Consider the following 12,368-nt stretch of genomic DNA (forward strand, 5'->3'; position numbering starts at 1 on the left):
TAGTTAGGTGTGTGATTGTGTAAATAAACACAGATGTTAAGCAGTGACAGGGGCAGGCCCCCTGGGTGGTGGCTGGAGAGGGAGCGAAACAGAGGGAGTGCTGCTTAATAGAATTTATTGTGATTCATGAGGCCCGCAGCTCAAGTGTGACAGAGCGATATGAGAATCCCCTTTTAATTTGTCTCTCCTGGAAACACTGCAGATGAGCAGCATGAATTACAGTGAGAAAGAATTATTGTGTGTTGTGGTGTGTGTGTGTGTGTGTGTGTGTGTGTGTGTGTGTGTGTGTGTGTGTGGTGTGTGTGTGTGTGTGTGTGTGTGGGTGTGGGTGGGTGTGGGTGGTGGTGGGTGGGTGGGGGGGGTGATGTAGTAAGGCCCAAAAGCCTATCACACCTGTGAGCTGCAGGCTCAGACTCGACTATATACCAAGCCAGAGGGTAGCACTGCCCCAGCCGTCCCCTCTCCTCCCCCTTTTCTCCTCCTTACTGAGCTTTGTTCTGCGGGCAGACACATAATGTCACCCAGGAATCCGCTCAGGAGGATGAGCCTCAGTGAGCAGGCAACAATCACGAAACCTGCCAAGCCCTCCCTGTTGGGATCAAATCTAACACCTCTGACTGAAGGCATTTACTACTGACAATAGAGCCTCTCCCTCAGAGCAGGATTAGGCAAGATTAATGTGGGTGGACAGACAGGAGACAGCGCTCAGTGCCCCTGTTCTAGTCTGAGCTCATAGCATGCTAATTAAACCATTACAAATTACAAGTGATATAAGCCCTATTTTAACATGTCAATCCTTTTTTTTTTCTTTAGTTCAGATGGTTTGAGTTTTCTAGAGTACTTGGGCTGTGTGTGTGGTGTGTGTGTGTGTGTGTGTGTGTGTGTGTGTGTGTGTGTGTGTGTGTGTGTGTTGTGTGTGTGTGTGTGTGTGTGTGTTGTGTGTGTGTGTGTGTGGTGTGTGTGTGTGTGTGGTGTGTGTGTGTGTGTGTGTGTGTGTGTGTGTGTGTGTGTGTGTGTGCACGGAAACTTGAGAACAAACAGCCAACCTGTTTCAACATGCAGACTATCAGGATTTTACTTTTGTCAACTCTATCCCCTCTCATATGCATTTAGCCAGAAAGTGGAGTCTAATCTTCCACAACATCCCAGCTTTGCACACAGAAGGAGATGCATGCACGCACACACATAGAGAAACTTGTCCTGTTGGGGGTAAATTTGAATTTGACAAATTCAAAACAGTACTTTCTCATTGATTGCTATTCAGCTATTGTTGTTGTCACTTGATAAATCATTATGTCTGAGCCTCTTCATCCAAGCTTTTCTTCAAGGAAAACTCCTCGGCAATAAAAGCCAGAGCTTGATTCCCACGGCCTCACAGTGGAAGAAAAACAACAACAAAAACCTCTTCAAACAATCAACTTATATAAAACTTCATAACAGCTTCGAGCTACCGTTATAAAGAAACCCATCAATGTAACAACAATGCAACACTGCTGTTCTTCTCATCGTATTCCATGAGGACATTGTTAGAGATACTGCTTGGCTAAAACCCCATCTTTTCTCACTCTACGGTTGATATTATCAGACTGGGCGTTAATTCTGTTTCCTGCCTCCACACATCTCTCAACAACCTCTTTGTTCTCTGTGGACTCTCAGTTATGGGGGGCGGGTTTAGACAAACACACAACCTCAGCTACACAGCAACTCCATACTGCCATATGTGAATGAACAAAGGGCCTGGCTGGGCAGAGGCCTTTGTGGTATTTGGTAATGTTTTCTTCCGAGCTTAAAAAGACCTAATGAATTTACGGTGTGTTCATGCTTGTGGCTCGTGGCTTTGTAAAATGAAGGAAATCCTATCTATTTCCATTTGTTTGCCACTTTTTTCCAAGTCGTTAGGACTTTGGTTGCTACATGCTTGGCAAATATTAACTTAAGCAACCTAAAGCTTTCTGTGAACTGCTGTGATGACAGACGTCCGCTGTACACTGGGTCTACTCAATGTGGCCGCTCTGTTCTGGAGGGAAAGCTGCTACACACCAAGGAGCTTTCACACCCTATGTAAGGACTGGGAGGTACATCCAGTAATTTTCCTTTTCAGGAAACACCAAAGTGTATGCAGTGTATTCTGGACTAGTGAAACTCCATCTCCTTCTGAATGTTCCCAAAAAAAATTACATTTCTGATTAATGGATTAAAAAAGGATTCAGTAAGCATTAATTTGGCAATTTGCAGATGACTGACATCCAGATGTTAGAAGTTAGAGGTTAAAGCGGTCCTCAGTTCATTTTTAGACATATCGATGACATATTAACAATTGTTTTAGAAGAATTCAAACAAATGATAATTTTTTAAATGTAGTATTTTAAAATCACATTAAACAACTGTAATATGTAAGCTTGACATAAAAAAAACCTTTACTTGTCAACCAAATTCAGCCACGGTTTAACCCTGACATCTGCATGATCTTTGACATGACAATCATCAAGTGAGAGTTTTCTAGTTTATTGAATAGAGCACAAACAAGGTTCAATTAGATGGATACTGTATGTTTCTATATATCAAGGTATGCCAAGGAGCCAAGCCTTGATTGGTTCAGGGAGCTGAAAAGACCCACAAGGATTTCAAAAGTAAACATGTTCTCAGAGGATTAAACACTTTGTGGTTCACATCATAAAACCCTGCTTCACATCATTCAACCGTATGGGTTTTCCTGTTGGTGAAGCTGAAAGAGACAGATATATTTGTGGTGAAAGAGAAGAAATGCTAACTGTGTGTGTTTGAGTTATGTGTGCTTCCCTGGCTCCCGGCCATTTCCCCCTGGGAAGAGGACCTCCTCTCTTCTAACCTCTGCCTGCTCCTAATCCATAGCCCAATGGGAACACTGATGTGAGGACACTGTCGCAAGGCTTTTTCCTCGGCCCTGTGCAGGACTTAAAAAGACACAACTGCCCTGGTGTACGCTCTGTTTCAGTCCCGCGTCCACAGTAGCCACAGAGAGAAGGTTCCCACTGGGAGAATTAGCACTGGAAGCACGTCTGTCCGCAGAGTCAGACGGGTGGGATGGGATCTGCTGCTGTGGCTCACATGAGAAACATGTCAATGAATCCACTAAATGCACCTCTATTTCTCATCGTCACGATTGGGTGTGATGTGAAACTAGACATAATTTGCTTTGGAGTAGTTAAATATTTTTCAGGGGAGTAATTTTTCAATATATAATCTACAGTATGTGAATCAACAATTTTTTCTGAAACTGATGGGAATTTGTCTAAGATGCTATTTAAAGATGTAGGATGGGTTACATTGTCCTGAGAAATATCTATCCTTCTGCTTCGAGACTCTTTGAGGCATCAAAGATGAGTCAGAACCATTTTCCTCTTTGCTCTGGCTCTGAAGTGCCATGGAAACTGCCACAAATATTTGTGTCGGACAAACATTGGTGCACTGAGGTACTCGGTCGCTCCCGTGTAGGAGCCAGCGCCACAAAGGGAGATGACGCTTTGTCACACTGGTGCAACCCAAATTTACACCCCTGTGCCCAGGACCTCAAACAAGCACAACAGCAATAGGAGCCGAGCTTGGAAAAAAGCCAGCTTTGTCCTTTGGCACCCTTGTCCTCTGCTCACCTACCTGTGAAAACCTCGGAGCCACGGCTCATTTCAAACGGCATTCACCCCAACCCCCACATCTCCCTCACACATACGCATATTTCTGCACACACCCATACGCCCTACCATCTAAAACTGTTGAGTAGCAGGCTTTTATCAGCCATCAACATTCTTTAAACTTTTAATCTTTTAACTTTTTAGCATAGGTCTATAGACAGTCCACTTCACATGATTAAGTTTTTACCACAGAATTCACAGGAACTTTAAGTCAATTTGTGCAAGTTATGAGGAAACATAAAATGTATAAGCTGTTAATTGCAATTATGTGCGAATAAAAAAAAAACACAAATATGGTCTTACCATCAAGATCCTCTGGCCTGGTAAGGTCAATAACTCTGTGGCCGATCTTTCCTTCCTCACCCAACTTGCCGAGGTGGTGCCCAATGCTCTCAAAATGCGCCCTCTCCTACAGGGAAACACAAACCGTCAGGTACACGAACAAGCACATATACACATTTGCACAGTGATGAATTGTAAAGGGAAAAAAAAAATCAGAAATTTGAAAAGAAAGAAAAGTGTCTTTGGTAAATGGAGGTTCTTTTGAAGAGCTGCTCTTTTGACTTGAGCTTGATGTAGCTTTTTCCTCTCTCATCTCTCTATTCAGCAGCTGCTATAATGGATGACAGGAGGCAGAGAGACAGTGAGGGCCAGGGGTGCTGTAAATAGATTTACAGAAGGATACTTTGTGATCCGAAGCACACAATGGGGCCGTGGCCCTCTTTGCAGTGTTCAGATTTTCCTCTGTAATCTTCTTCTTACATCCTCCTTTCCAGTCTACAGTGCCCAGAGCTCAGCGCCCATCATTTATTCAGAGTTCATGCTTTAGAGAACACACCGTGTTTTCCCGTTTGTCATGTCGCTTTGTGTTCAGATTAAAGTTGGCATCATGTTGTACTTGACGCACAATGAAACCCTGTCATTCAGCGCTCCGTGACAATATTAAATGTCATGTCCGTGTGCATTTACAGAATAAAATAACAGCTTTCGGGGGGCCTCTGAATAGTTGCTGCACATTACACTTAATGTATTATGCAAGGGGAGAGTGCCGACTGCTGCTGGCTCCATTGTTGAATGACCTACTTCCTCAGTAAATACACGGGGCATTAGCAAAGGGCTGTCTTCCTCTCTAAAGACTCAACTAGGAGATGGACACTTTGACTCTGCATGATACAAATAATCTCTCCCCCCTAGGTTTCGCCTGGACGACACTAAAAGCAGGCATGTTGCCACCATTCAGGGAAAAAAGCATTTGTTTTACTCCCAGGGTAAGCGTTAAATCTCTGCCAGAGATGTACTGTCTGCACTGACCTCTGCCTCCTCCTTTTCTAAACATGTCTATCACATGTAGTCTGAACAGATACTCAGGTAGAGTCCCCACACAATACTAACAGCTCCCCTGCCACACACAACGACACCAACACACGCATTAATCTTTTAGCCTCTTCATCGTAATGCATTGGACCATTTTGTTGTTTGTTTTCACTTTTTGCCTATTGGAACATTTTTACCTCCACATTGGTGCTAAAAAATAAGCAGACCTACCTATTGAATGTGAAATAAAAAGAATTCTGGCTGCATTAGATTTATATTGTAGTCTTTTCCTGACAAATGAAAGTTGTGTGGGCAACAACGGCGATCAGTAATTACTGCACATTTGTTTAAAAAAATATATTTAGAAATCTGTCAGTTTTCTTCTCTTGTGTAACCTTTTTTTTCTTGATGGTTAAAAAAGATGACAAGATGAAGGATAAAGATAGTTCAAGTCCATTTAGGCCTTTCACAGTATTTTGATTTTTCCTCATGCTTTTATTTATTTAAGAACTATTCCTCAAAAGAAAGGACTGCGAGAGAGACAGAAAGAGCACTGCAATTTACCATTATACTTCAAGAAGCTGTCATTATTTATGGCCAGCTGAGTGATTCTGATACACAATTAACCACTACCTGCTTATGGCCTGTGATTAGAGCCTGTCTATCTGAAAGCCCTTTGCTTACTTAAGTGTTTTCTAATTATGACATATGTGGTGGTCCCTGCTGGGCAAGAGTATGCTTTGTAAAGAAAAGATGAAGTTTGGTGCCTCGCTGGGTGTCACAATCTGCTTAAAGCAACACATGCACGCAGAGCTGTATTCATCACCCAGCTGCATTATTGCTCTTAATGAAAGAAGCTAGCAGCCCGATGACAAAGTGACTGATGTGCGATTAGCTGGATGGGCATGGTGCTGCTTCAGATGCTACTTGGACAGTCCGCTAGGAAGACATAGCGTTCATGGGTACTCTATGCCTGTAATAAAGTAGTCATCTCGTCCCTCTTCTGCGCTTCGTTGGTCTCTCCTGATCAATCAAGTCCTTTTATAAACTCATGATCATTAAGCATCATGTTGGGCTGAGAAGGAGAGAGAACAGGGCCCATCCATCAATGTATTTCATTAATAACGAGATCAGTGTTGAACTTCCTCTCCACCGCACAAAGTCATATGATAACATTAGACAGCTGGGAATGAGACTCAGTGAGGCTCTTGTTGGAGGTTTCTATGAGGTAGATTTAACATGAAAAGATGAAACTTTTTTTGTTATATAGAAAACATGTCCATTGACTTACAAGCCAGCATTTTACGTACTTAATATAAAGGGGTAGTTACAGTAAGTATTCCTCCCTTCCATGTGTTGGATATGCAAATTAATATTAGTCGGAATATCTGTGGAATATGCTACCACAAATTTTCATAAATTTTTATATACTCAGCTTAAGATACTTATTGGTTATAAGTTTGTTAATTTAGAAGAAGAAATGATGGCCATAAATTCTGCATGCCATAAGGTTTTTTTTTTAAGGCTTGGAAACATTCAGTGAACTAATGCTTCTTTACTGCCCACGCATCAAGTACTGTGATAAATTAATGGCACTTTTATTATTTTATAGTGTCATTAAATTTTTACTTAATCACTCTGACACAGAGAAGTAGCTAAGGACATGCAGTATCAAGGGAAGCTGGTCATACTGCCAGTGAAAGGGAGATAGTATGTGACTGATATAAAAAGGTTTTCAGGACAAGGGAACGATAAGGCTTTTAACACAAAAAAATCAAGGAAAGTCATGCTGCTGTGAAGAAGTAAAGATAAAGAGACCGGAAACAAAAGATGTAACCGTACGCATTATTCTCCTCCTATTCTGACCAAGACCGCTGGCAAGCAAGCGGCCCCTCCCTCAAATGACTTCAGCATGCAGCTCTCCACCCCACAACTAAAATTATAGCAATGCACTGTGAGCTGTAGTGGCAAACTGCCACCCACAATAATCTCATCTGCCCTGCCTATGCAGTGTTTTGTCTTTAAAGTTTGGTAACAGATGCATTTTGTTCAGTTGTATATGGCTTCCCAGTGAAGTCATGGGACAATCCAGTGAAGTCATGAGTCACTGAGGAAGAGAGAGAGAAGTAGAAAGAGATGATATCAGAGTCTTTGTAACTTTTTGGGGCGAGAGAACCCAAAAGAGCCCTTGTCAATTCTGTAAAGAGAGCTTTAATCTGGCCAGCCGCAGAACATGTGCCGGAGGCCTGCTGCTCTGCCCACAGGGTGTATTCTGGGCAGAGGCGGGTGGCGGACGGCCCTGTGCATTGTGCCTACTCCTGCCCTATATTTAGGCAACACATTGCCAATCCTGACACTCCTTTACTCTCTCCTTTGTAAATAGCTCCAGGCTATAGGCAAAACCATATGGCCTAGGATTGTTCAAATAGAGATGAAAGAAAAAAAGAGTAAGGTAGACTGTGGTGCAGATCAGCAGGGTTGTTTTTTTGCTCAGTTTGTTGAGCCGGGTTTAGTTACAAAACTAAAGTCTTAATCTGGGTGTTTTTGAAATTTTCATTTAAGAATTTCTTTTCTTAGTCCCATATGTTGTGAATATCTTGATGAATATAGACAAAACATGCCTTGTTATATGACTAGACTCTGAGCTAGGTCCATGCTTTAGTTCATTTTTATTATACTTAAATTCATCATTGAATGAATTAATTATTTGTTATCATTTGAAGTAATTATCCAGTTGTGTGTTGTTGTTTTTTAATTTGTCTGGTTTTGAAAACAGTGATCCGACTCCACGTCAAAAAAGGAATAAGGTAAACAAGACAAAACACGCACCGATTAAGTTGCCATGTTGGCTAACCAAAACATTTTGACTTCAGAATGATCATTTAAATAGAACACTGTTCTACTTCAGGCAGCTTGCAGGCATGTCACACTTTAAGCATTGCCAACTTAAAGTCCTATAATAGTCTGGTTGTTTTGTGGCTGTGTATACAGGTACTGTATGTACAGTAAATGGCATGTTTAGCCCTTTCTGTGACATCTGAGAGCAGTAACTCCTTCACTCCAAGATCTCTAAACTATTGGTAAAAATCTCATCCACGTTTCATTCATGGTGGAAAGTATGTACTTGCATATGTTTAAAATTTTCATCATTGGATCCTTTAACAGCTGCAGGACCCCTTAACAGCCACTTATGTGTGATAATGTGCTGAACTGGCTCTGGTTATATCACAACACCTGGTATGTGGCAAGTTGAAGGCAGTGGCTCTCTGACCACAATACAGGGCTTTGTGTATCAAGTGTCAGTCATCACTGTGGTCTGTGGCCCTCTGAGTCTTCTCTCTGAGGGTCTCAGACTAAACCCCTCAACAATCTGTCCCAGCCCTGATGGAGACAAAGACTGCTCTTTAACATGGCTACAGCTCCTCACAAATCAGCGCCTCATCTGTTTTGTATTTTTATTGTAACCAGTTGCAATGTTATTTATAAGTCTGCAGCTTTCCAGTAGTTTTTGCTAGTTTTGAACCATTTAAATGTTAAGTACATCCAGCCATGCGGTAAACCCACAGTTCCTTTCATGCAGGCTGTTGCTCTCTTTTTACCCTGAGCTCTCCCTTTGCTAAGGCTAATGCAGGCAGCAGCAGAATCAACAGTAGCAGCCACAAAAGGCTGGCATCTGTACCATAGTAGTCGTCCTTAAAATCACACAGAGCAGAGATGGTCCAGGCTATTCCAGTCCCATTTGTACTGCCAGGGCATCACCTCATTTTTTTGAAACAGAGGGAGGAAAGGCCTTTAATTAAATTAAGGAGCCTAAACTATGTAAAAGAAAAGTGAGGTAACCTTACTCTGGGCTTTGTGCCAATTTCCTTTTTATTGTTTGTTTCTAATAAAAACAATATGCTATCATTATTCAAGGAGTTATTTTTTGTTGGAGGGAAAACAAGTCAAACTCACAAAATATGACCTTTCAGCGCCAATTTGAAATGTGCATTAGTCTTGAAACAATTGGATTTCTTTTATATGTTGGTGTGTCTACTTTGGGACATTTTGTAATAATCTTAACCACATTTTACATTTTTTGTTGAATGCAAAACTGCAATTTTAAGTTGTCTTCAATTAGAATCAGATGTGCTGAAAAGGTAATTTTCCTAGTGTGTAATATATAACCATCTCAGCGCTGTGATACATTTCTGACATAGTGTTCGGTTGTTATGTTTTTCTCCACACTACTGAGATCATTTGTGTTGACATCATGTACTTTCACGGGTTTCCAATCCTCAGTGATCCAGAACTGTTCGCTGGGTAAGTTAGGCTGAAATCTTCTGCCTTATCAAACCCTCCAGGTTGCAAACAGCAGGACATTAGAAACTGCAGCATTACCAAAACCCCTTTCACATATGGACAAAACCTCAAGACTTGTTGGACACTGGAGCCATTATGTTCCTACTGCAACAAAACCGTAGATTATAAATGGTCCTTTCTGGCCTATTCTTTTCCCTGTCCTTTGTTGTATGTGCCTTGTGGTGAGTGCGGTATCACAGGTCTTAGCACTGGGGCCAACAGCATTTCTGAGCAATTGTGCAAGCCAGAAATGCACCGTGTAAAATGACAACTGTAGAAAATAATGGAGCCACCACTGCCAAATGACCCTACCAAGATGCAGTCTTGATGTCTTTCTGGGGAAGAGATGAGACAGAGCTAAAGACCTGACCTGGGATAGGAGCCCACAGACACACACACAGGCACATATTATCCAGAGTCATACATTATTTTTATTCTTTTGGCACACATGAACAATTGGACAAAGCATTAATGTAAGCAATCTTCACAATAGCACTTGCTGGCTACAGCCAGTGTCTGGGAGCTGAGCATAATCTAATTTGGATGGGCAAACCCTTGTATGCCAAGGATTTCCATTGCAGCCAAAATGCCTTGGTTTGCAATTTCCAAGACAGCAGTCGAAAAGGAGCAGAAAATTGCTTCCAGGGCTGCAGACCAGACAAGATTATATTCAAAGTCTTTGTGAGGGCTTTGCCTGAATAGAGCCCTGGCATCAAACAAACACACACACACACACACACGACACACATACACGACACACACGGAGGAGGGACCAGTATAACCACTATAACCAATAGGTTAGGAGTCTGGATTTTGTGGAGCACCAGTGTAAGCTCCGTTTGAATATTTACAGGCTGAGCTTTGGGACATGGGAAATAGACAATTGTAGTCATCAATACTGAGGAGAGGAGGTGTTGAGGGGCATAAAAGGGCAATTCAATAGGTTAATACACTGGCCTTTCACCTTTTGATTCCAGTTAGGGACATGTCAGCAGAGGAATATATTTTATCTCACACAACCTCCAGGGCATCAAATATGCAACGTCTGTCGGAACTAAAGTAGGAGAAACTGATGCATCAGTAGGAATCTGTCATACCTGAATATACAGAAATCCACGACAAGTCTTACACAATGGCCCAGGGCCCATAAACTGCAGATTTGGGCCAGATGACTTGTCAGTCAGTGGCCGCAAAATGTGATTAGACTTGAACCTCTTCTTCTCTGCTTGGTCTATATTTTTATATTTTTTTTTTCTAAATAATAAGTAGAAATACAGTTTTTCTTTTTCTTTTGTCACAGATGCAACAGCTTGCTGAGGTTGACAATGTAATTAGCACTCTACTGTTTCACTGCGATTACTGAAAATGAGCAATTAAGGTGCTCGTTTACAAGGCAATTTACAGTTTACAGACAAGTATACTATTCATGTCTGCAACAAGGTCTAGCAGCACCTATTATGCGTTCTGGCAAAGATGCTAATTGGCTACACCTGACCAGTTCTGTATTGACAAGATAGACGAAGCAATAGATGTGAGTTATTTGAATGTTATGACTGATTATAGTTAAACTTGTATAACATATAATAGATGATATGCTGTTTTAACATATTGAGGATGACAAGGCCAAGGTAGGCCTATATTTCACAATTTATTTAGTTAATTTTCAAAACTATGCTTTCTTTTAGATTCTGTACAATTCATTGGAATATATTCTTTTTTTTTTTTACAAGCAGAAAGTACTACGCCCTGATATACTAGCCATTTATTCTAGTAGGCCATACATGATGCCAGTACAATAACATGGTTGAATCTCTGCATTCCCCATCTGGCTGGAAACATACAGAGGTACAGACATACAGATGCTTGATATTTATTCACCCGTGACCCTGAAAAACAGCATGTCCAGTTATAGCTCCAGTGTATAATAGAGGGAAACAATTCAAATGGTTACAAATGGATTCAGATGTACTGTATTTGACCTGTAGGAATACTGGCACATTCTTGGTAAAAGCTTCTACTGGATGAGGAGGAGATGGTAAATAATGGAACAAAGTAATTGCCCTCTGCAGACAATAATACCTTTAGATAAATATTTCAAACAGGTAAATTGCAGAAGGGTTGGAAAAGGTTTTATTGCACTGATGGGATAAAGTCAAAGCAGACAAATGAAAAGAATTGAAAGACAATCTGCTCCTGTAAAGCATGAATATTTTACATGTCCTCAGGTTAAAGGCTTGTATACTGGAGAACATAGAGTGTGATCTACCCCATGTTCTCCTAGGTCAATGGCAAGGAAGGGGGAGAGAGAAAGGAAGGGGCATAGTGATAAAGGCTAGGGAGGAAGGCATTGTACTGTTCAGACACACTTTTTATGAAAAGATGAATTGATCCATCTGTAAGCAGCACTTAGACCCACTTCTCTGCCCGGTCATTACAGTGGGATAAATCAATATTTAATATCCCCCTTTAACAGCCACGCTGGATGATCTTAACCTCTCCTTAATCCCATTTATGTTACCTTTCCAGATTCTTCTTCATGTAAGCTCTCTCTATGATAAACTTCCAAACAAGACACTGGGAGGTGTGTGTGTGGGGGGAATGCTATTAAAACCGCACCATATTTATGTCAGGTGAGGCGCTTTCTTGAAATATTAATATTCTGAAACTGACCAAAGTGAAAGCTTTTATCAGGGGCATTCAAACCTTTTGAGTTGGTAGGCTTGTATCAGCAAAAGACTCTCTCTCCTTCTCTCTCATTTCACCACTGAATTACAGCTTACTGTTCTTTATTGCAGCCGAAGGATGAAGATGATAGGGCAATTCTTTTAGCTGACTTGATAAAGCGTGCCTCTCATTTCACACCATCCTAATAGGGCCAGTGTCAATGGAACTAAGAGGTGACGATATCTCACTATGATTTGCACCAACCAGAGAGTCAAGCACGAGCTCGGTTAAGGTGTCATTCAACAAGACAATAAACAATGTAATGCAAACAGAGACGTTTGCAAGACATTGCACTGCATTTTAAGTCTAAATGACTTAAAG

The 12,368-nt window shown here is 41.3% G+C and overlaps 1 protein-coding gene across 7 annotated transcripts in view; it reads right to left on the reverse strand.

The window, feature by feature from the left end:
- sox6 (SRY-box transcription factor 6) overlaps positions 1-12,368 on the reverse strand; it is a 132,938-nt gene that overhangs the window by 10,623 nt on the left and 109,947 nt on the right. For all 7 annotated transcript variants that reach the window (XM_032522879.1, XM_032522897.1, XM_032522889.1 and 4 more), the window contains one exon: positions 3,972-4,077. In XM_032522879.1, coding sequence (XP_032378770.1) covers positions 3,972-4,077 — 106 coding nt within the window. The remainder of the gene's footprint in view (positions 1-3,971; positions 4,078-12,368) is intronic.

This window comes from Etheostoma spectabile, chromosome 1 (assembly GCF_008692095.1).
Source record: "Etheostoma spectabile isolate EspeVRDwgs_2016 chromosome 1, UIUC_Espe_1.0, whole genome shotgun sequence".
In the NCBI taxonomy this organism is placed as follows: Eukaryota; Metazoa; Chordata; class Actinopteri; order Perciformes; family Percidae; genus Etheostoma; species Etheostoma spectabile.